The sequence below is a fragment of the Phyllostomus hastatus genome, unplaced genomic scaffold (assembly GCF_019186645.2).
Source record: "Phyllostomus hastatus isolate PE091 unplaced genomic scaffold, TTU_PhHast_1.1 phas_scaffold_385, whole genome shotgun sequence".
Taxonomy (NCBI): domain Eukaryota; kingdom Metazoa; phylum Chordata; class Mammalia; order Chiroptera; family Phyllostomidae; genus Phyllostomus; species Phyllostomus hastatus.
In genome coordinates, this window is record NW_025334026.1 from 6,844,790 (window position 1) to 6,869,118 (window position 24,329).

Consider the following 24,329-nt stretch of genomic DNA (forward strand, 5'->3'; position numbering starts at 1 on the left):
GCGTCTTAACATCCTCCTACCACGTTAAATTCAGGTCCCCGCCCATTCTGGGCGTCGGGGCTCCCTACTCCCTTCAGTTGACTAGAAGAAGCGCAAGGGGGCAGTGCGCCCAGGGTGGTGATGCCTTGCCTGTGGGGCGCATGCGCAGCAGAGCAGCTAGGCGTGCGTACCGAGTTCCTGCTGCTGTGGTGGTTTGTGTTCCTGCCATGAGATTCTCGCTGCCGTTGCTGACCCTGTTGCCGCTCCTTCCCGGCCCGTGGATCGAGCTAGGTCAGTCTGCGGGCCTGCGGGCCTGCCTACCTTCATCTGGGACCATTAATTCCAGGAGTCGTCTGGAAGGGACCTGGGGCACTTCGCCCCAGTGGGAAAAGATACCGTGGCCCCTTTGCTCCGGATTGGAGTATAGCCTGAAGAACCTCGCAGAGATTGCCTATCCAGCTAGGCGATTAACAGTTCTTCTCGTATTTTACTTCCTTTTTACATTTAAATTACCATTTTGACATCTTTCGAACATAAAAGCAGTCTATAATTGTAACAAACCCCCATGTGCAAATCATTCTGCTTAAACTTGCAAATTTATGGCTAATCTTGCTGCTTTGGTAACCCACTTTCCCCTCCCCTGGGGTCATAATGAGGTGAATCCAAGCATTACACAATTTATTCATAAATAATTCAATATGAATATCCAAAAAGTCAAGTAACGAAAAGAAAAATACCATAACATTTTCCACCTACAAAATAACATCCAGTTAGTGCTCAGATTCACCTAATGTGTTTTTAATTTATACTTCACTTGTTGAATTAGTGTCAAAATAAACGTTATATGTTGTAATTGTCTGTTTTTTCTTAATTCCCTTTTATTCTGAGCTTTTCCTACTTGCTCCACTTTTTTTCTCTTGAAGTGAATGAAATCATCAGTGTGAGTGTATCAGAATGAGGTTGAGAAGAGAACCAAAAATAGGATCTTGAGGAACATAAAAAGACATGTACTCTGCCTTTAAGGAACTTGAAGTTCTTAGGTAGAAACATAACTCCATAAAGTTGTACATCAAGCCAAAGAAGTATGGCTTGCTGGAGACAGCACTGGTCTGGCAGTAAAGAGACTGGATCTAGTCCTTTCACCTGCTAACTAGCTCTTTAAGTCACTTTCTTTTGGGGTCCTGGTTTCCCTCCTGTTAAATAAGGGAGTCAAAGATCCTTTTCATCTGATTTTTTGAGGCACTCAAACAGCAAGTATGAAGGAGCTTATTCAATTGTTTAATAATTAGTGTGCACTTGTGCTAGGTGCCAGGGATACACTGGCAAAGTAGATGTAGTCCTTCCTTTTCTGGAGCACATAATATAATGATAAGAACTTATAAGAGTTCAACACATGGAGAGGAGACAAAGTCAGCATGAGCGGAAGTATGGGTAGAAAGGTACTAGATATATTTGAAGATAGTGTCTAGATTTACCTAGCTGGGACAAAGGGTTGTTGTATAGAGGAATAAAGTGGTAAGGAAATAAACATTTGTTGAAAACCTACTATGTGTTCAACACTTTACACATTATTTGAATTCATACAGCTATGCCTATGAGATAGATGGTATTCCTATCGTATAAATGAAGAAATTGAAACTCAGATTAAGCATTTGCCTAAAGTCATCCCAGCAAAGTAAATGACAGAACAAGAATTTAAAGCCAAAATTTTAAGCCTCCATTTTTTGTTGATGAATACTCATTTTGATGAGTATTATATATGATCCAAAATAAATATTGCCATTTGTTTTTATATATTCATGCATTACTGATGGCTCTTTTTTTTTCCTCTTCAGGGAATGGTCAGATGACTAACATGGTTCAGCTACCAGGTGGGAGATTCCAGATGGGAACAAATTCACCAGATGGCAGAGATGGTGAAGGGCCTGTTCGGGAAGTGACAATAAAACCTTTTGCCATTGACATATTTCCTGTCACCAATAAAGATTTCAGGTACATCAGGTATTCTTCCAGGAGTAAAGGCTCTTTCTCCCTTTTTTTTTTTTTTTTAGAGAGGGGAAGAGAGAGAGAAAAAGAGGGAGAGAAACATCAATGTGTAGTTGCCTCTTGTGTACCCCCACTGGGGACCTGGCCCACAACCCAGGCATGTTTTCTGACCAGGAATTGAGTCAGTGACACTTTGGTTCACAGGCCAGCACCCAATCCACTGAGGCATGACAGGCAGGGCAAGGCTCTTTCTAATCTTCATTTTTAATATCTAAAAGGAAACTTGTTTGTTTAGTATCACATATCTTTTCCGTAATGCTGTGGGATGTGTTACCTACATTTCTCAGATGAAGAATTAAAGTCCAAAGAGGTTTACCTTGCCCTCTGTTAGTGGTAGACTTGGCCCTGGAACTCAGATTTTCTGGCTCTTGAGCCAGTGGATTTTTCATTATACTGGACATAGCACTAAGAAATGTGGGCAAAAGTGAGACACTCAACACAAACCTCTTTAACAGGGAAAAAGGGATTGGGAGAAAGGTCATACAAGCTGACAGTGTCTTAAATTCCTTTTGTATTTACTGAGGGAAATGGCCTTGTTTTAGGAGTGCTGTATTCTAAGAAGCCAAGTTGAGCTGCCTAAGTTTCCTCAAGGTGATACATTTTGTAACTTACCTTTAAGTGGTACAGGGGCAAATATATAGAGAGGTGGTGGGGGAAGGAAGGGACGAAACAGGAAGATAATAAAGCAAATGTGGGAAATGACTTAAATGTTACATTTGTGGAGTTGCAGCTTTTCAAGATAAAAGGTGATGGGGGAAAATGGACTCAGGAGACACATACTCCTCAGGCCCTTTGACTCAGTGATTCTACCTCTAGGGATTTGTCTTCAGGAAAGAATCAAGGTTGTCCAATACACTCAGCTGAAAAGTTGATATTATAAACAACTATTAACAATTTAAGGATTATTTAAACATATCAACATAATAAAATACTTAGCAGCCATTTAAAATCATCTTATTGTCCTGGCTGGTATGGTTGAGTAGATTGAGTGCTGGCCTGCAAACCAAGGGGTCGCTGTTTCAATTCCCAGTCAGGGCATGTGGTTGGGTTGTGGGCCAGGTCCTTGCAAGAGAAAACCATACTTTGATGGTTTTTCTCTCTCTCCCTCCCTTCTCCTCTGTAAAAATAAATCAAATCTTTAAGAAAAATAAAGTCCGGTTGTCAAAAAGAGAGTTATGAGATGTTAAGTGAGGAAAATAGCTTACAAAATAATGTACAGTGTGAGCTCATTTAAAAAAAAATCTATGTGTATAGAATATATGTGCATTAAACAAGAAGTGGAGCCCTGGCTGGTGTAGCTCAGTGGATTGAGTGCAGGCTGCAAACCAAAGGGTCGCCAGTTTGATTCCCAGTGAAAGCACGTGCCTGGGTTGAGGGTCAGGTTCCCAGTGGGGATCACGTGAGAGGCAACCACACATTGTTTTTTTCTCTCCCTCTCTTTCTCCTTCCCTTCCCCCCTCTCTAAAAATAAATATATAAAATCTTTAAAAAATAAATAAAAAAAGAAGTGGAAGTGCATTAGTTGACAGATTTTGCCCATGTTTTTGTGGCTTCCAAATAAAAATAATTTCAGGGAAGCACCTTGTTAAACAGGGTGGGGTGGGGAGGGGGCGGCAGAAGGCAGGGAGATATGGTGTGATATATCTTAGTTGATGTGATAATGGATTATTTTAATTTTTTATTGTTACCTGCTAGTATTTTCCCATATTCTCCAATACCATGGGTACTGCCTATGTATACTTTTTAAAAGTATTTTTTAACAGGAAAGTTATTAAAATTGAAGGAGAAATCACTTCTGATCAGTCTTGTACCATATCATGACAAACCAAAACAGATGCACAGTACACATCTTTTATCTTTCAAATTATGACCTAGTATATGATAGAAATATAATATCACCTCTAGCAAGCCCCTAAACTTTGCTTAGAACCCATAATTTGCCTTTCTGGTCAAAGATTCTCAAACTGTTCAGATGCTCTGAGGCTGGTAAATAGCTACTGCTACTGAATCTAACCCACTCCTCTGTTCTCAGCACCCCTCTGATACGTGAACAACATCTTTTTGTATCAGAGGGCTGGCACAGACAGGGCAATAATGAAAACAATCCACTTACCCCAGCAACCTGCTTGCTGACTTTTGCTAAACTGTACCAAACTATGTGAAAATCCATTCTCAAATCTCAGCAACTAATTTTCTTCTATTTTTAAACATTTTTTTTTGTTTTTTCAGCAACTTATTTTGATTTGATGCAGTTTCTTTCCTCTGTTAGAGGGTGGTGATAACATCTGTTCTGCCTCCGTCCATGATTGTTGTGAGACTGGGTGTGTAGGGAAGACCTTTTAGAAAACAGACCCATCCCCACACTTGAATCTTCTTGGCAGCTTTATTTATAATCTCAAAAAGCTGAAGATAACCCAAATGACCTGCCATTGGCGAATGAATAAACATAATATAGTATATCCATGCAATGAAATACTACTCAGCAATAAAAAGGAATAAACTACTGATACCTTCAACACTATGGATGAATTTCAGAAGCACAAAACTGCATAGTGTATGGTTTAACATGTGTGAATTTACATTCCAGGAAAAGCAAAGCCAAAGAGACAAAAAACAGATCAATAGTTTTAGGGGCATGGGGAAATTTTGGGGTGTGTTTAGTGAAACTGTTCTTTTTTTTTATTGTGACAGTGACTATATGCTTTGTCAAAACTCACCAAAAAATACACTAAAAAGACAATTTTACTGTATGTGAATTATACATACAGCAACAGACTGGAAAAGAAAATCTGCTCAGGGTTTCAGGCTAATTCCTTGGAGTTCATGAGAAGTCTGTGATGTGTGACTTAGAGAATAAGGACATATGAGCTTTTCTGAAGCAGGAGCAGTGAGGGTGGAGCACAGAACCCTTTCAGCTGACCCAAGTGAAATATCTCTTTTCAGGGAGTTTGTCAGGGAGAAAAAGTATCGGACAGAGGCTGAGAAGTTTGGGTGGAGCTTTGTCTTCGAGGACTTTGTCTCCGACGAGCTTAGAAACAAAGCAACTGAGCAGATGAAGGTGAGAAAACCTGGGCTTGTGGTTGAGGGAATGGGAGTGGGTCCTCCCACCTGGACTCCTGTGGGATATGGGGTCCCCTGGGCCACAGTAGAAATCAAGCCTGAGAGCCAGAGGCAGGAGAGAAGTGAGGGAAACCCCCCTTGGAAGAGTCAGATGAATGCACACTCCCAGGAGGTGAACTCTGAGCTGGTTTTTGCAGACTCTGTAAAGACCCAGATACATATAGGGATCAAGATATACCCTGAACAAGCAGGAGAACATCTTGACAAACCTCCCTGTAATAAGGATTGTGAGATGTCATGCTTTAAAGATTCCTCACTTGGACCACCGGAGTCTCAGCCTAAAGTCTCTGCTCTGCCTCCTGTGTCAGGAGGCAGGTACCAGCCATGCTCCTGTTTTTAATCATGCTCTTTCTTCTTTGTAGCCTGTTCTTTGGTGGCTTCCAGTGGAAAGGGCTTTCTGGAGACAGGTAAGGGTTGGTTCCTTCAGCTTGTTCCTTCAGCCTCTGGAAGGCTGACTTCCCTACACTCCTTGCCCATCTAGGAATACTGAGTTTAAAAGGGTAGCAGAATGGTTCAGGAAAACAGCCAAGCAACCCTGTTTCCTCTTGTTCCCCTTGCCTGTCCCATTTTTCTTTTCAGTCTCATGTTTTGTCTATTCTTTCTTTTTTTACTTTTATTTTTAATTCTTACCCAAGGATATGTTTATTGATTTTAGAGAGAGAAGAAGGGAGAGAGAGAGGGAGGGGAACACCAATGTGAGAGAGAAACATCAGTCGGTTGTCTCCCATATGTGCCCCAACTGGGGATCGAACCCACAACCTAGGTATGTGCCCTGACCTGGAATCGACCCCACAACCTTTTGGTGTACAGGACGATGCTCCAGCTAACCAAGCCACCCAGCCAGGGCTAGTCTCTTCTTTCTGACTCTGGTCCTCTCTTCACTCACCAGGCTGTCTCTTCCAACTTCCTTGCTTCACCTAGTGGTAAAAGCTGAACTTGGGTACCCTAAGCCTAGCCTTCCTCAGAGTTCCATGAGCTCCCAGAAGCCTGTCTCACTGCATTCTGGCTGTCAGCCTGCAGGTCCTGGCTCCGGCATCCGAGAGAAACTGGAGCTACCCGTGGTACACGTGAGCTGGAATGATGCTCATGCCTACTGTGCTTGGCGGGGAAAACGGCTGCCCACTGAGGAGGAGTGGGAGTTTGCAGCCCGAGGGGGCTTGAAGGGTAAAGAGATACCAAGGCAATTTCCTCTTCTTCTCTCTATCCTACCCTGCATGGGGGACTTTAGAGGGTGGGAAGGGTCCGTGCTCCCTAGAGTAGTGTGTCTTAAAGCATGTGGTGAAGGACCAGTTGCTGTTGCCATTTTCATTTCTAATCTACCTCAGACCAATACTATGTAAAATACTATAAAAATTAATAACTGGAAAAATGGAATGAAAAAACACATAAAAATTTTTATCATTGCAGATTCCAAAGACATGTTACATTTCAAAAAATATGATCAGAACAATATAGCTTAGAAAAAAAGAGAAGAGTTATCCAAACTACATGGCTTTTCCATAGATGTATAGGGGTTAATGTTTTAAAAATTGCTATTTGCTCATAACTTTGTTGTTCTGCAGTCCTAACTAACAAGAAAAGTTATGAGAGTGAAATAGCAATTCCTCATATTCAACACCTCTACACACTCTTTGAATGAACAGCAGCTATACCAACAAAGTTATGAATTTAATAAATGAGGTTGCTTGTTCATTTAGCCAGTCTAAGTCCAATTGACAAGTTTCTCAGTGGTTATTCTCAATTTCTGTGCTGATCTCAATACGAACTGGTAACAAAGAGTTTACACACAGACTGGCACCCCTCAGAACCACATCTAGGACCGCACTGCCCTGGAGTAATACAGGAGGCTGGGGCTCCTGACGCAGTGCAGGGAGTGGAGGGGATGGGCATGGGAATACGCGTAAGTACGCCTTCTTTTCTCATCACCACCTGACTTCCTGTGGCTTCCCTCGCTCTGTCTTTCCCAACTCTTCACCTCTCCCTCCCCTGCTCTCTCCTTGCTCTCCTGGCAGGTCAGGTTTACCCCTGGGGAAACCAGTTCCAGCCAAACCGCACCAACCTGTGGCAGGTAAGACATACTTTCCTCGCTCCCGTCCTTTCTCAAAGCAATGAGACCTGCTGGAAGCTAGGCATTGTGCTAGGCTGGGGGATGGAACTGGCAACCGGTAAAGGGGTGGAGCAGAGACTAAGGTGGCAGTGCAGAGTGTGGGCAGGAGTAAGCCCATTGTTCATTGCCTGAGAGTGCTGGGGTGACTTCACAGACAGGATGGCATTTGAGCTGATCAGATAGGAGTTTGCCAAGTGAAAAGTGGAGGAAAGGGTGCTCTGAGCCTAACAGCAGAAACAACATGAGTGTGCTGGCATTGTACTAGGAAAGGACACTGTGTGTTTGGAAGCATGACAAATTCAGAGAGGCTGGAGCATAGGCAAACCAGAGGCGGGGGTGGGGTGTTAGGAGATGAAGTAGACAGTGGGTTGGAGGCAGATTTTGAAGGGCAAGGTGTGCCAAGATATGGTTTTAGATTTTACCCTCTAGACAGTGGGGAGCCAAAGGAGGTTTTTAAACAGAGAAGTAACACATCAGATGTTGACCTGGAGGCATGCTGATTGTTGCTCATTTGTGTGGGACTAGATGAAATAGAGCTGCAGTGGTGGCAGGAGCTCTCTGGATTTGAGTCTGTGGCAATGGCCTAGATGATATAAACACTTGAATTAAGCAGAAGTGGAATAGAGAGGAAACCAAATGGAAGAGGCATGTTTGAGAAGATAGGGTTTGGTAATTAATCAAATGTGGAGGGATGGAAGAGAGTTGGACTGTAGCATGAATCCAAGCTTGGGCAACAGAGTGATGGTGCTACCATCATCCAGAATAGATAAGATTCTTGTTGAGACAGAGGGATAGAACTTGATCAGTGTAGGATCAGCTTAGCTTAGGATGCCTTAGGGTCATTTATATGTTCGGTCAGAGGTTGGAAATATGAGTCTGAAACTTCAGACAGAGGGTCTGAGTCAGAGCAAGTGGCTTGTGAGTCATCAACATATACCTTAGGAAGGAATGAACCTCCTGCCCCTAGGAGACTACAGAGTGAGGGGAGCACAGCATCCGTAATTTAGAGGGAAGCATTGAAAAGGACCTGAAGGGGAGACTAACCTTTTAGAAGATCTAGGGATCAGAGCTTTACAGAAAGAGATTTCTGACGTACACTGTTTGATCTTTGATGAATTATCCATTTTGAGCCTCAGATGCTAGTTTTTCATTTTTTAATTTAATTTTAATTTGACACTTTTCATTTACCTCATACTTGATTAGGAAGTTATAGAGGGTCTCAACATCTTTTTTTCCCAAAGATTTTATTTACCATTTTTTTTAGAAAGAAGGGGAGGGAAGCAGAAACAGGGAGAGAAACATCCATGTGAGAGAGAAACATCGATTAGTTGCCTCTCGGACGTCCCTTGACTGGGGACCGAACCCACAACCTGGGCATGTGTCCAATTACTGTTGGGGTTCAAAATCCTTTTACAGGCAGGAATAGGCTGAGAAACAGTTGCTAGTTTTCTAAAGGGAGAAAATACTTGCCTCACAACCTTGCAAAGATTAAATCAAAAGATATAGCCCTGGCCAGTGTGGCTCATCTGGTTGGAGCATAGTCCCATAAACCAAAGGGTTGCAGGTTCAATTCCTGGTCAGGGCACATGCCTAGGTTGCAACCAATTGATGTTCTCACATCAATGTTTCTCTCCTTCTCTCTCTCTCCTTTTTCCCATCTCTCTAGAATAAGCATGTTCTCCAGTGAGAATAACAAATAAATCAATTAAAAGACAAGTGTAGCAGCCCTAGCACATAGGAGATTATTGAGTAACTTACAGCCTCTTTATCTTCCCATTCATAAAAGCAACTTCCATAGAGTCATGGCAACTGAGCCCAATTTTAATGAGAGGAATGAACAAGTTGAACAAATTGTATTTGCAAATATGGGTTACTTTTTCAAGAATTTTGGTGGTAAAGGAGCAAGAGATGAGGAAGGGAGAGTCCGGGTAGATGACAGAAGTTAAACCTGTCGGTGGTAGAAGAGAAACAGATGGTACAAGAGAGCATAGGACAGGCATCAGTGGTTCCTGAGAAGGTGGAGGGTGCACAGCATGGAGAAGGGGAGGAGGAACCTTTCTTCCCAAGGGGTCTAGCACATGGGGTTTGAGGCAGAGGGGCAGAGGTCTGTGAGGGTGGAGAATGTGGGAGTGGGATGAGCTTGACACAGACCACTGCAGGCACAGGGGAAACCACACACTTTTTAACCAGCCAGGAGGACATAAGGCAACTGGTTTGGGAGCTCAGGGTGGGAACCTCGGGTCACTGCCCCATGCCCTTCCCCTATTCCAGATGATACAGCAAGATGACCTGGGTATTCCTGGGGGCAGGCAAGAATACAGGCCATGGGACAGGATGGTAAATCTTTTAGCCTATATTTCTTCCCTTCAGGGCAAGTTCCCCAAGGGTGACAAGGCTGAGGACGGCTTCCATGGAGTCTCCCCAGTGAATGCCTTCCCCCCACAGAATAACTATGGTAAGACTGCATATTGGGCTGCTGTCAACATTCACAAAGTGGTTGGCGGGAGCATTCTGCCTGATAGATGAGGCAGAAAGAAGCACCATGGGGACTTCTGGCCAGATTGGAGGTATAGGTAGTTACACTTTGCCTCCTTGCACAACTAAAGAAAGGACAACAACAAATTTAAAAACAAAAAGCAACCAGAATTGCCAGAAAATCAAATTATATAGAACTATGACAACCAAGGAGTTAAAGAAACACTTATCCAGACTGGTAGGAGGTGTGGAGATGGGAAGCTGGGCAGAGAGGATGCACAGCAAGGTGGTGGCTTATGGTCCCATATTTACCTGTGGATAAACTGGGAGGAACAACTGGGAGTGAGACAGCACAACCTAGGGTTCCAGTGCAGGGAAATAAAGCCTTAAAACCTCTGTCCATAAAAACCTGTGGGGGGAAAGGCAGTGGGGGAAACTCTCAGCCTCACAGGAGAGTTTGTTGGAGAGACCCATGGGGTCCTAGAATGTACACAAACCCATCCACCTGGGAATCAGCACCAGAGGGGCCCAATTTGCTTGTGGGTAGTGGGGGAAGTGACTGAATGCCAGCTGAGAGCTGAGCAAGAGTCATTGTTCCCCCTCAGACCCCTCCTCCACATACAGCACTGTAATGCAGAGATGTGGGTTGCCCCACCCTGGCGGGTACCTAAGGTTCTTCCCCTTACAATGTAACAGGTGCACTGAGTCAAAGAAATATGGCCCAAATGAAAGAACAGATCAAAGCTCCAAAAACAACTAAATGATGATGAGATAGCCAATCTATCAGATGCAGAGTTCAAAACACTGTTAATCAGGATGCTCACAGAAATGGTTGAGTATGGTCACATAATACAGGACAAAGTGAAGCCTGTGCAAAGTGAAATAAAGGGAAATGTACAGGGAACCAACAGTGACGGGAAGGAAACCAGGACTCAAATAAAAGATTTAGAACAGAAGGAAGAAATAAACATTCAATGTGAACAGAATGAAAAAAACAAGAATTCAAAAAAATGAGGAGAGGCTCAGGAAACCTCCAGGACAACTTTAAATGTTCCACTATCTAAATCATAGGGGTGCCGAAGGAGAAGAGGAAGAGCAAGAAATTGAAAACTTATTTGAAAACATAATGAAGGAGAACTTCCCCAATCTGGCAAAGGAAATAGACTTTTAGGAAGTCCAGGAAGCTCAGAGAGTCCAAAGAAGTTGAACCCAAGGAGGAACACACCAAGGCACATCATACTTACATTACCCAAGATTAAAGATGAGAGAATCTTAAAAGCAGCAGTAGAAAAGGAGACAGTGACCTACAAAGGAGTTCCCATAAGACTAACAGCTGATTTCTCAAAAGAAAATTCATAGGCAAGAAGGGGCTGGAAAGAAGTATTCCAAGTCATGAAAGGCAAGGACCTACATCCCAGATTGCTCTATCAGCAAAGCTATCATTTAGAATAGAAGGGCAGATAAAGTGTTTCCCAGATAAGGTCAAGTTAAAGGGGTTCATCATCACCAAGCCCTTATTATATGAAATGTTAAGGGAACGTATCTAAGAAAAAGAAGATGATCAAAAATATGAACAGTAAAATGACAACAAACTATCAACAACTGAACTTAAAAAACAACAGGAACAGAATCACAGAAATGGAGATCACATGAAGGGTTATCAGTGGGGCAAGAGAAAGGAGGGAGAATGAGGGAAAAGGTAGGTACAGGGCATAAGAAGCATAAATGGTAGGTACAAAATAGATAGGGGGGAGGTTAAGAATAGTATAGGAAATGAAGAAGCCAAAGAACTTATATGTATGACCCATGGACATGACCCATGGAGAGTGCAGGTACAGGGCGGAGAGGGATAAAGGGGAGAAACAAATGGGACAACTGTAATAGCATAATCAATAAAATGTACTTAAGAAAAAGAAAGAAGCACCACAAAAGCACCACATGGAAGCATTTGCTCCTCAGGACTTTGCTGGCTAGCAGGGAGGGTATGGTGCTTCCCAGCATGGATCTGACCCACCTGCTGTGTTGCAGGGCTCTATGACCTCATGGGCAACGTGTGGGAGTGGACTGCTTCACCATACCAGGGTGCTGACCAGGACATGCGTGTCCTGCGGGGGGCATCCTGGATCGACACATCTGATGGCTCCGCCAATCACCGCGCCCGGGTCACCACCAGGTGAGGAGCTGGGGGCTGAGGGTCTGGGACATGGGCTCCTAGAGCACAGGTGGCACCAGAACTGCTGTTGGCACTGCCTCTGCACCTCTACTCCCACCAGGAGTTGTGGGTACTGAAAAGAAAGCAGGCAGACTTGCCAGGAAAAACAAAACAGTCCAGAACAACTTGTGCCTTTTCTTCTCAGCTCTCAGCACCAAGGGAGACTTTGTGTCCAGCATCTTAATTACATGGGTTTCTCTTCCTGTCCCCATAAGTAGCTGTGCAGAGGCAGGGAAGTAAAATGGCCATGTCAATAGGTCATGGCCATGGGTCATGGAAATATTGATGCTACAAACTGGTGGGCACATGAAAAATCATTTTCTGCAGACATTTTGATTTACAGTTGAGTTAAAAATGGGCTCAGGTGGGTCCCGGGACCTGCTCATTGCACACAGATGGTTAGTGGTGGCACCTAAGTGGTAGAGTCCCAGGCTCCTGGTCTCCTAGAACTTTCTACTTCGTTCATCTGTAGACTTATTTCGCTTGACCTCCCTGCAACTCCTCCTCCTCCTCCTCCTCAGTTCCATAAAGACTGTAGAGGCCACTACTTCTGTATTCTCAGGATATCAGATTTGCAGGTGTTTGTTTCTTTGACCCATAGAGGCACCTGTATTCTCTCACATCCTTGTTAAGGACAAAGAAGTAGAAAAAGCACTGGCCCAGAAACCAGGAAACTGGGTTTGGCATTGATGTTGTGCCACCGAAGCAGTGGTTGGCCTTGGGCAAAAAATTGAACTCTTTCTAGTATCCGATCCTTAGTCTATAAAATGGTGAACAAATCCTGCTTGCCAGAGCAGTTAGAATATAGGGAATAAGGGAGTATATGTGAAATTTCTTGAAAAGCATGCAGAACTGACTGGCACTGTGATATTCTCACTTTAAAAAGAATTTATTGATTGTAGGTGGAGGAAGAAGGGAGAGAAAAAGAGAGGAAAACACTGATTTGTTGTTCCACTTATTAATGTATTCATTGGTTGATTCTTATATGTGCCATGACTGGGGATCAAACTCACAACCCTGGCATATCAGGATGACACTCGAACCAACTGAGTTACCTGGCCAGGACCTATGATATTCTCACTTCTTGTGGACAGGTTTCTTTGGCTGAGTTATTCCTAACTACCAACAGTCAAAGTTATTAGTCATGGACTTTCCTACCCTCCAGTACAATCTCCCAGGACCACTCTTACTTTCTCCACCCTGTTTCAGTGCCACTTCATGTCCCCAGGGGCACCCTCAGACCAGGCTGTTTTCCAGACCATGCCCTTCGCAGTCCTCAGGCATCCCAGACCACTGTAGGCCTTGGGTGGTGGAACAGGAAAGTTGGGTAAGGCCCAAGGCTCCTTTCTCAACAAATGCTCACTCTCCTCTCCTTTGGTGGCAGGATGGGCAACACTCCAGATTCAGCCTCAGACAACCTAGGCTTCCGCTGTGCTTCCGGTATAGGCCGACTGCCTGGGGAGCTGTGAGCAGCCACACAGAGCCAAGGAGAAGACCCCCCGACCCCGGGGTACCTGTGCTGCTCCCTGGCCACATTCCAAAGATAGCCAACTCAAGCTCTTCAGCCTCAGCCTCAGGAGTGACTGCCTTCCCTTCCCCCATCCCTTTGTGACAGGTACCTCTTATGGGGCAGGAGAGACCTCTGACCTCAGAGGAGGCCACTGTCTCTTGGTGAAGGGGCCCAACTCACTGATTGTGGCAGGGAGCTGGGTGTTTCTCTTAGAGGTCAAATATTAACCATATAGGGGCCAAATTCTCTAACAATTGAGGCAGAGTACTCCTAAAAGTAGTTTGTTAAAAAAATGTAAATCTCTTCCCTCCCCCTATCTCAGTGTCTGATTCAGGGATCTGATGGTGTTTTCTCAGGGTAGAATTTCCCCAGTTCTCTGTTTTCCCAGCAAATTACTGTAGAAAAAAAATGCTTCCTTCATTTGTCTCATTTATAGTGTTTTATGTGCTTCTGAAAGAACCCGATTCCCACTAGCTATATGTGAAATGCAGTAACATGGGCTCTTTAAGGCACAACATCAGTCTTTAAAGGGCGAGGAGGCCAAATTGTGAATCGTGGAAGTCACAAAGTAATAGTCTTCCAGAAAGACAAATGTGAGATGTTTTCCTTTCTATTGTTAATTACATAAGGGCTTCTATATGCTTCTAGAAAAACTGTCCTCTTGAGAAGAACCTGCTCCCATGGACGTTGTGAGGCCAGTAAAGTCTCCCGTGATTGTGCATCTCAGACTGTTGCCTGGCCTTCATCCTCATTCTGGGACCCTGAGGGAAGTGCATCCTGGTGTCAGTAGCTCTGGGCCTCCCGTGAGGAGAAGCTGAGGCAGTGGCACAACTGGCAAGAAGAGGAGCAGGAAGGCTCCTGGCAGTCGGACCACATCTGGTCCCCGGCCTGGCCCCAGCTGTACTTCCCACTGTGTGATGGGGGTGCCCTGCTCTCCTGCAGAGCCTCTGAGAGGAGTAATGGCCCAGTCCCAGGAGGCCTTGTTAGGACCAAGTCTGCCCTCAGCACAGAGGCCAGCACACAGTCTCACCCCTTTGACTAACACTTCTGTGGCTTCCCTTCCCTGCCTGCCCCTTACTCCCCCAGCCCTGCCACCAGCACCTCAGTAGTCCTCCTCAGCCAGGGAGAGGAGCACGGCCTTGGGTGTGTTCTCAAAGAGGGCAGCCCGGTTCTGCTGCTGGCCCTTCTTCACCCAGTGGCCGTAGATTCGGAAAGCGTAGGCATCGATGAGTCGGCGCAGAGGCCGGAGGGCATAGGGGTTACGAATGACGATCTCCCGGGTCACAGGCTTCACCCGGTGGTACTGGTAGTAGATCCGCACTGAAGCCAGCACTGTCAGAGCGATCACCTGCGGAGGGCCAGGACTGAGAGCCTGCGCCAGCCCTGGCAGGCCTGTCTCCTCCCGCTCCAGTGCAGGCAAGCCCTGAGCTTGTTTGCCTCGAAGGCTGGGGTGGCTTCCACTGGGCCCCTCCAAGTGTTACCTCCATTACTACCCCATCAGCCAGTCAGGTGACATCTGTCTTCCCCAAAGCCATAAAATTTTCCCAGAACCATTCTGAGTAGATGAGAGGGCAAGGGTGGGTGCCTTGGAAACCCCAGGAGTGTAAGTAGTAGTCTATGGGGGGAAAGAAGAGGACTTGGAGGAGGCTTGGACTTGAGGAGGCAGCAGCAGTGGCCCCAGTGCCCAAGAGTGGGAAGGGAGCTTCAATACCTTGAACTTCCCCCTAGGGCTGAAGTGGCGCACTTCTTCCACATCATACTGCTGGAAGAAGGGATGCGCTAAGGCCTCTTCTGCTGAAAGGCGGCCCTGAGGGTTCACCACCAAGAAGCGGGAAACCTGAGAGAACAAGGGGGTGGGGACTGAAAACATCAAGTCAGGATCCCCTGTAGCACTTCAGAAGACAGAGGGTGCCTCCTAGCAGACTCTCATACTTTCCTCCCCCCATGGTGGATCCCCCGCTTTGCCTGAGCCCAGGAGCCAGCAGGCCTGGCCCCTCACCAAGTCTTTCACGGTGTCGGAGTAGTCATCCCACTCAGGTGAGCCAAACTGGTAGTTGCCACTCATGATCATCCTCAGCATCAGCATCTGCTTCCGGTGCCAGAAGGGCGGGGAGCCGGCCAGCAGGGTGTACATGATGACCCCTGTGCTCCACCTGGCAGCAGGTGGGTGGGGAGGAAGGCAGGAGGGCTGGCTGTAGCCCCAGCCAATTCCCCTCCGCAGTCAGGGTTTCTGGTCACGGTGGCATCCCTTCCCCTCCCCAAACACACTCACATATCCGCCTCCTTCCCGTAGCCTGGGTGGTCATCGTTCATGGAGCACTCAATGATCTCAGGGGCCAGGTAACTGGGAGTGCCACAGATCTCTGTGGGAATAGTTACCATCAAGATAGGTCAGCCAGGGCACTTGGAAGAAGGAGGTGCAAAGAAATAAGATGGAACCAAAATGGTGTTTGGGCTGGGACTCTCCTAGCACTGGCCAAATTCAGGGCCAAGGGGAGGGACCAGGGGTGGCTCATAGGGCCACCCACTTGGGACCTGTCAGTTCCCTGGTTACATCTAGCCATTCTGGCCTAGAACTCAGGAAGTGAGAACATGGCTCAACTCAGTCCCAAGAAGAGGTCCTGCCTGAAAAGACACCCAGCCTTGAAATGATAGGATTTTTATTCTGAGGGTCGGAGGAGGAAGTAAGGGAGAAACCCGGGCAATCTCTGTTCCTGGGAAAGTTGATGAGAAAGCCTGAGCCCCTGGCATGGGCCAAGGCCACGTTACCAGACCTCGTAGCTTCTGTCCTGGCTCCAGCTGGCAGGAAAAGCCAAAGTCTGTGAGCTTGATGTTCATGTCATCATCCAAGAGGATGTTCTCGGGCTTCAGATCCCGATGTACGATGTTGAGTTTGTGCAAGGTGCAGATCACCTCCAGTAGGGACCTCATAATCTTCCTGGGGTAGGACAGGCACATGTTATCTCCTACTCTACAGGGTCAGGTAGCAGGCCGGGAGACCAAAGCCCACATACCAGCCAGACTGCAAGTGAGAGAGGACTCAGGATAGCCTGGGACAGTCTAGGCTGAGCCAAGGAGGGAGGTCACAAAAGCCAGTGGGGCACACCCCTACCCAGACACATGCACTCCATTCCCCCTCCAAGCCCTTGGTGCCTGTGGCACTAGGACTCGGGCAGGGATGGGGGAGAGGGGCAAATGGATCCTCACCTGGTTTCCTTCTCACTCAGGGTGACCTTCTCAGTGAGGTAATCAAAGAGCTCCCCTCTCTTCATCCTGTGGGGACAGAGGGTTTGTAGCTGGATTGGTCCCAAGACCACTCCCTCTTACCCTGCTTCCCGAGAGCTGTTTCTCACACTAATACCTCCAGAGGCAAAGGACCAAGGTCTGCAGGGAGGAGCGGGGAGCGAGTGGACAGGTTGTCTGGGAAGACAGGAAGAAGCATGAGGGAGGCTGGAGGGGTGGGATGGCCCAGTGTGAGGGTTTCCCCCTATCTGTGGAAGTGACGGCATGGACTGGGGTGTATCAGGACTGGGAGGTGAAACACTGGCCCAAGGGCCCAGACCCAAATCAGAAGGACAGGAGTATCCTGACTTTTTTCAGGAACAAACAGAAGTGGCAGTACAGGTGTTGGAGGAGCAGTTTGGTCTATTTTAGGATTAAGAATTGCAGTTCAATCTTCTCACTTCTTGGGATGATATATAAAGAGGTCTCTGCTAGAACAATCTTGTTATAACATGGAGGGCAACTTGGGGCAGCATTAAAAATAGATTCCCTAAGCAACTTCTTCAAAGGTTAGAGACATCTGAGCTGCCCCCAAGGACAGTGCCACTGAGCAGAGCTGGGACAGCTGAGGCCAGGCCAGTCTGAAGGGCCCTGGGAAAGTCTTCCAGGGATAAACAGGAAGGTGCACCCTGCCCCCTCTTGCCCACCTGCACTCCAGCAAAAGATTCCTAGGGCACAAGGGACTTTGCCAGTGTTACACAGAGGCAAGGAAACCATTGAGCTTAGTTGCTAGAGCAGGGAGGGGGGTTCTGTTTGAGGAAACAACCTAGAATTTACAAAGATGAGCCTTGTTTTATACAATCAATACCTGTACTGTGGTCCTGAAAAGCAACATGTGAATCCAGTTTTTGTCATTTTAATTCCACTTTAAAGACACTAGGAGGACTCACTATTAGCAATAGCAGCAGCAGCAGCAGCAGCAAAAAGATTTACCTGTAAGTACTGGGGACTATGCATCAGCAGGCTCCTGCCTTCCTGGCGCTGGTGGGTTAATTGTATACACATGCCAAGTTAAATTGTTTCTCCAGGTAAAATAATACTGCTTACGTTCAGCATGGCTACTGCATGGAGTGTTACAACAGTACAAAATCTACTTGAATAATTTCCCAGGAAATCAAAGCCCCAAACTAGCTGTTATGTTTGGAGAGATCAAGACATCCTTTAACAGTGAATCACACAGCAGAGAGTTCTGTTCTTTAGGGAGGACTCAGTGGAGTGAGGAAGAAGGAGTCAGAGAGCTCCTTTCCTTGGGACCCTTTCCTAACAAAAACAGTAATAATGACTGAATGCACCATTCACAGAGCACTTCGTGTTGCTCAATTTTGATGCTTAGAGACTGGTGACCTAGGCAGAGTGGTCAGTATCATTGGTCCTTTCTTGAGAAAACAGAGGAGCTCATGTCAGTAGCCCTGCTGGTGCAGCAGCCGGGGACCAGGGACATGGAAGAGGACACTGAGGTCTGTCTGAGAACTGCACCCCAAATACAACCTCTACCTCCCTGGTGGGTCTCTTGCCTCAATATTGCTGCCTCCTCCTTTCCACTCTGGCCTCCTGAGAGTCAGTGGGACCTTTTCCAAAAGTGAATCAGCTCACATTACCCTCCTGATGTCCCCCTCCAAAGTCCTTACCATGGCTGAAAGGCCTGCTGAATCAGGTCTGTGGTGCTGACTGATCTTGCATCCTGCCATCAGCGAGAGCTTGCTCCACTCCCCAACCCTGGCTTCCTCTCCAGCCCTCCAACACACCGATCCCCTCCTGCAGGGCCCCTGCTCTGACTCTGTCCACTGGAAGGCTCCCTCTCTAGGCCTTGGTCAGAGTCCTCCCTCACTTCATCCAGGTCTCTACGCAGGTCAGAGAACCTTCCCTGACCATGTCATCTAAAGGAAAGAAGCCCTGTGTCTCTCTAACTGCAGTTCACTTTCATGTATTATATATGTACATAACTACATGTATGAATTGTGGCTTGATGCTCTCTGTTCACTGCCTGGGGAAATTATTGCATGAAGTCAGGAACCTTATCTATCTTGTTCATTGCTGTATCCTCAATGTCTAGAAAAGTATTGAATGACCAGCATATCATTGTTGAAGCTAATAGTTATTAGCATTTACATGGTGTCAGGAACTGTGCTATCATTACCCCCACAATACTGATGAGAAAGAAAACTGATGCTTAAAACACCCAGTGCATAAGTGGAGCCAGGATGTAAAACCTGGCAGACTGACCCCAGGGGCTGATCTGCCTAAAGCATTTGTGATCCTATTTGGCATCCATAGTGTAGCAGACCAGCTGCTGGTCCCCAGGAAGCCCTGGATGGGGAACCACAATGCTATGCCCTCAGGGTATGGCTGGCACCAGGGTTGGGTACTTACAGATCAAACACCAAGAAGAAGAAAGTGTTGTTCTCATAAGTGTCCTTCAGCTGTACTGAAATGGAAATGGCTGGCTTGTCTCAGGGAGCAGAGGAGCCTGGGCAGAGGCAGTGGGGCAGGGGGATTAAAGCTGCTGGAGCTGGCTTCAAAAGTGGAGGGGGTATCTGGAAGGCACTCAAAGGAGGCCCATGGGGGCAAGGGGTTAGGCTCAGGGACTTCACACCCCATTCCCCCACCCTCCTCCAGCCCCAGCCCTGCCCATGACTCCTTTTGTCTGGCTGCAAGAGGGGGCTGAGAGCGAATCCCAGAGAAGTCTTCCTGGAGGTTGGAGCTGGGAACCTCAGGCCTCAGGGCATGGGGCTGGTGGGGCCTCAGGGTGCAGGAGGCACTCTGAACTGTTCTGGAGAGCCACACAGTGGGGCTGCACTCCCTGACTTGGGTTATCAGGGTAGGAGCAATGGCGGAGCACCCTGCTGTGGCTTGGAACCATTACTCACTTATGTTGGGGTACCCTGACACCTTGCGCAGGATGTCCACCTCCTTCAGCGTGGCCTGTCGCAGTTCCTGCACCTCCTTGGCACTGAAGCTGCCCCCGCCGGTGATGTCAATGATCTTCACGGCGTACTCCTGGCACGTGGGCTTGTGGATACAGCGCCTGACGACACTGCTAACTCCCCTGGGAGGTGCAGAGGACAGATGGTCCCTGGGCCCCTCACTCCAGGGTTTGTCCCAAGTCCAGGCCCCAGCAGAGATGTCCTGCTTTGTCCCCAAACTCCCTGTGAGCCTTAGGGGCGGTAAAGTAATTGGCCCAGAGCTGATGAGTAACAAGCCTGGTGTCAGGCCTCTTAATTCCCAGTTTAGTGTTCTTTTGCACATGGGCCAAAGCTTCCTCTGACCCCCGGCTCCTGACCCTGGCCCAAAGCTGACTTTGCACCTGCTTGTCATCAGCACCCTTCAGGGTTGTGGGAAGCTCTTTGCCAGGAGACGTCTCTGATTTGCATACCCTTATACCCCCTTATCTGTCCTGTTCAGGAAAGAACCCAACTGAGGGATTCTCCAAGTGCATGGTGCTTTGGGGATGGAAATGGGCTCTGTGCTCAGGGGCAAGCAGAGATTGGCCCACCCTGCAGAGCTGGCTGGAGCCTAGGACAGCATTTCCCTTGGAAAGTCTGGGCCTTACCTGCCCAGGATCTCTTTGGTCTCATAGTTCTCATAGAAACCCTGTGCGGAATGTGAGTCCGGCAGTGCCTCGTCCCGTGTCATGCTCAGCTCCGTGGAGGTGATCCTGAAGGGCTCTGAGAGGGGAACAGAAAGAAGCAGTCAGCCTTCCTGACCTAGAGGGGTGTGCTCTTTGAGGGCTGGAACTGTTTTTCACCCATCTTTGTCTTTCTTGGCACAGGCCTGGCTTATTGTAAATATTCAAAATAAATGACTTTGAGTTGGAAAAACATTCTGAAAAGAGCCCAGCATTGTTCTTCGCACTGGCTGTAAACTCTTGTAGCCCAGGCGACTGTGTCTCCCTGCACATTCTCACTGAAAGCTGCTGCCCCCTTGTAGGAGAGAGATCGAGAATCAGCCAGGCCTAGGCCCTGACCCAGGGCTGTGACAGAACATCAGGCAATCAGGCCCCACGGTTAGCCTTGAGGAAGCAGGCACACCCTCGATTTTAGAAAAAAAACACAGAGAAACTCTTCAGAGGACAAACTAAAGTGCTGTTTCCTTTCCTCTGTGAGGAGATGAGGCTAATGCTTCTCTTTCTCTGCCTGCTCTCTGCACTTGTGGAAAAGGCAAAAAGCTTCATAATTTCACCTTTTTTTATTTTTTAAAAATCCTCACCCAAAGATGTTTATTGATTTGAGAAAGAGAGAGAATGAGAGAGAGAGACATTGATCAGTTGCCTCCCATACACACCCCAAACAGGGATGGAACCCACAACCTTTTGGCGTATGGAATGATGCTCCAACCAACTGAGCCACCTGGCTAGAGCACAATTTCTTCTTAATAAGCAGCTCTTACAGCCTCCCCTTACCTATCCCTGTCCTAACTGTCTGAATCTGAAAACACCCCTTCTTTCAGAACATGCTTCCAGACCTTCCCAGTGCTCCTTCCTCACTCACTTTGTCCTTAACATGGACTTTCAAATTACTCTTTTGTTCATTCATTCTTCTATGCTCTTTGCAAAGCACTGTGTGAGACGCTCTGAGGGATGCAGAGCTTGATGCAGAAATCCTGGTCCTGGCCTCTGGTACCACTTGTTGGTGTGTGCTGTCATCTCCCCCATTACACTGTGGTCTTCTCTAGGGTGTCCCACCCCAGCCACCCCACCCCTCTGTGTCCAGTGCAGGCATGTAGCAGGTGCAGCTCCCTAGAGGAGAGTTGATTGTTGGAGGTATCCCTTTCATCCATGGTCCTATCTCCAGAAAGCCCCCATCCTACCTAACAATGGCCAGCGAGCCCCAAGGGGTCCTGCCACAGTGTGAGGTGTACAGAGCTAGGACACTCAGCCCTGGACACAGAGGAGCTGAGCCAGCCAGCTTTGCTTCGCTATGTAGAGGCCTCTGGTGTACTGACCTCAGATGAAGGATTTGAGGAATGGAAAGAGTTATCTACCAATAGGAAGAAGAGCAGACAGAAACAATGGACACAAGTTACCACTCAGCAGGGCCAAAACTGCCTCTAGCCCCACTTCTACTGCCCTTTCAGGGCCCAGCAAGGCCTGGCCTGTCAGAGGGGCCAATCTGCTGACCAGCCAAGCTGCAGCCCTGGCTGGCTGTTCCAGGAAGCCTGGTGTCCCCACTGCTGGGTGTCTGGTTGTGAGAAGAAGGATAGGAATAACAGTCTCTTCTGCCAGCAGCAGGTGCCAGAGCTGTTCACGGCTGCCTCTGCCCTATCAGCAACTTCAGCTGAGCACAGGCGAGCCTGTCTCCATAAAAACAAGTTGACTGATTTCCTGGCAAGTCCTTTTAAGTTCCCAAAGCTGGGTAGCACCAGCTCTTTTCCTTTCCCCATTGCTCCATGGACAGAGGGTCTATCTGAACCTACCACAGGATGCCATCCTGGCTGGGGGATCCATTCCACAGCCGGGACATCAGGCCATCAGGCCATCAGGCTGCAAGGTTAGCCAGGTGCAGCGAATTCTGACTGCATTCCCTCTCCTGGGAGTGGGGGTGGGGACGTTTCTCTTGCCTCCTGCCCTTGCTCTAGGCCTAACTTGGGGCTGATTTTGTGCCTCCGTTCACTGTCCCCACCTGCTCCCCTCACACTCTTCCCTAGACCCCTTTGAAAAGGGTCAACAAATGGGTTTAGTCCTTTCTGGAGTAACATCCCTCCCCCAGACTCAGAGTCTGAATACACAGTCACAGGGGCCCACTTTCTATAGATAAATTCCTTTGGAGGGAGCTTCAACAGCCAGTGCTGTCTCTCTTCTGTCCATCTGCCTTCAGAAGGGTGGGTGGGGCTAATGGTTTTGGGGGTCTCTATCTTCTCTGCCCCATAGCCTCTCCCGCTCCCTGTCTGTCGCCTGGCTTTTGTCCACCACTGCACCAGCTACTCACCGTTAGGTCCTCGCAGGCCCTTGAGTGAACTTGACGGGAATCACAAAGGTCCCAGAGCCCCTTGAGGAGAGGGGACAGCAGGACTGAAGTGTGTCCCAAGGAGACACTCGTGGCCGAAGCAGGATATTTCGCTGCTCCTCCTTCGTGCTTTGCTACTTGAGGCAAGGCTGAGGTGCCAAAAATAAATCACAACTGCAAACCCGGGATGCAGGCCAAGTCTCACCAGGGGTGACCTCTGGCGGAGGGTGAGGGAAGTTCGGGTGACTTGGGATCAGGCATGGCAGCATGAGGTAGCCAATCTTCCCTCTGGAGCTCTTTTTGCCTCCAGACCCAGAGGATATAAAGCCAACCTGCTTCTCTGGGAGCAATTTCTGTGTTTTCGGTGATCAGGAAAACAGCACACTGGTGCACCCACACCGCTGTGTTCAGACCTGCTCATCAGGATCTGCTCAGGGACAGTTTGTGCGGCTGCCTGACAAACTGCGAACCTTAAAGGTTAGGGAACATCTCCTTCAGGAGTTGACCTCTGATCTGCCTCCATGATTTCACCCTTAATTCATTTTGTTTTCAGCCTGCAGTATCTTCTGGGGAGAGTTCTGCATGCTAGGAAAAGCATATGGGCTGTGTGACTTGGGCTCTTTGGGTGAGGGTCCTCATCTGTATGACTCTAGTCTTAAGAGGCTGACAGAATTGGAAATAGTGTATGAAACATGCTGGCACACAGTAGACACTTGTTTATTGCTCTCCCTATTTCTAAAGCAATCTTTCTTCAACCCCTTCATTCTAATATACAAAATGAAAGGAGGGGCAATATGGTGCTTCATGAGCTGAGCTCATAATCACCCATTTGACTAGCATCTCACAAAGCACTTATCTTGGACCTCAGAACTCTGAAACTAGCCAATTTCCAGAGAATGTGACTTGTTCACCACCAAAACAAAAACTAAATGAGGACCTAGGTTAACCCCAGACGTGGGCCCAAGTACTCTGTGTTCTGTCATGCTGACCATCTAATTTTCACTCAGGAAATACTTCACTATATCGCTACACAGAAAGAAACTGAAAATGACTTCAGGGTATGAGCTTTATGCATAAAGGTCTTCAGCTTGAGATGAAATATGTGGGATGAAAACATCTCCATCTCCTTCTTTTACTTCCTGGTTTTTTTTTTTTCCTGATTCTAAGCTAGTAAGACTTGACTCATGCTAGTTTGTTTTCAGTGCATGAGAAACTCCCTTCTGACCTAAGGGCAAAAGGACACTGCACCTAGAGGATTATCCTGTGCCCTTTTCCGTGGAGCCATGGTTCCTACCAGGGGGGCCAGGCCAGCCAGACCTTTACACTTTAATGTCAGTGATTCAGCTTCCTTTGATTCACAAGTTCACTGATAATATTTGGGTACTCACTACACACCATCACACCTTGGACTTAAGGGCATTAACACTATGAATTTAGAGGTCCTGAGCCTCCAGGAAAACAGGCAAAGGAGCTTCCTCATAAACCCAGGCGGGAATATGCTGGAACACTAAGAGTGAATTGTCTGTGGTCATTCAGATGCTCAGGTCAAGGAAGTCTTGGCCCCTCTTTGGAACTAGATGATTTGGTGGAACATGGCACTCTAACAACAGTTGAGAATAGGAGGCAACTGGGTAATTCCCTCATCCAACATCAACC

General features: G+C 47.4%; 2 protein-coding genes across 2 annotated transcripts; one reads left to right on the forward strand and one right to left on the reverse strand.

Moving 5' to 3' along the window:
* The first annotated feature begins 143 nt into the window (after window positions 1-143).
* SUMF2 (sulfatase modifying factor 2) lies at window positions 144-13,878 on the forward strand. Its single transcript, XM_045819381.1, has 9 exons — window positions 144-270; window positions 1,815-1,971; window positions 4,969-5,083; window positions 5,508-5,552; window positions 6,159-6,309; window positions 7,158-7,213; window positions 9,623-9,707; window positions 11,756-11,900; window positions 13,324-13,878. The coding sequence occupies exons 1-9, from the start codon at window positions 207-209 to the stop codon at window positions 13,406-13,408; spliced, it is 903 nt and encodes a 300-aa protein (XP_045675337.1). The 5' UTR covers window positions 144-206; the 3' UTR covers window positions 13,409-13,878.
* A 153-nt stretch (window positions 13,879-14,031) lies between these two features.
* On the reverse strand, window positions 14,032-22,817 carry PHKG1 (phosphorylase kinase catalytic subunit gamma 1). The gene is made up of 10 exons (XM_045819378.1): window positions 22,656-22,817; window positions 20,282-20,396; window positions 19,599-19,777; window positions 19,102-19,156; window positions 16,657-16,722; window positions 16,224-16,387; window positions 15,722-15,812; window positions 15,449-15,602; window positions 15,161-15,286; window positions 14,032-14,797 (listed from the first exon to the last, which is right to left on the reverse strand). Exons 2-10 carry the CDS (start codon window positions 20,362-20,364, stop codon window positions 14,552-14,554), a joined length of 1,164 nt encoding a protein of 387 aa, XP_045675334.1. The 5' UTR covers window positions 20,365-20,396; window positions 22,656-22,817; the 3' UTR covers window positions 14,032-14,551.
* Between the last annotated feature and the right edge of the window lie 1,512 nt (window positions 22,818-24,329).

Bases quoted from the DNA above. Each gene is read 5' to 3' on its own strand.
- SUMF2 (XM_045819381.1), top strand. From the start codon at position 207: ATGAGATTCTCGCTGCCGTTGCTGACCCTGTTGCCGCTCCTTCCCGGC. The intron at 6,310-7,157 runs GTAAAGAGATAC...CTCTCCTGGCAG, and splicing joins AGCCCGAGGGGGCTTGAAGG to GTCAGGTTTACCCCTGGGGA. The intron at 9,708-11,755 runs GTAAGACTGCAT...GCTGTGTTGCAG, and splicing joins CCCCCCACAGAATAACTATG to GGCTCTATGACCTCATGGGC.
- PHKG1 (XM_045819378.1), bottom strand. From the start codon at position 20,364: ATGACACGGGACGAGGCACTGCCGGACTCACATTCCGCACAGGGTTTC. The intron at 19,778-20,281 runs GTAAGGCCCAGA...TGCACCTCCCAG, and splicing joins ACCAAAGAGATCCTGGGCAG to GGGAGTTAGCAGTGTCGTCA. The intron at 15,813-16,223 runs GTCTGGTAACGT...CTATTCCCACAG, and splicing joins GCCAGGACAGAAGCTACGAG to AGATCTGTGGCACTCCCAGT.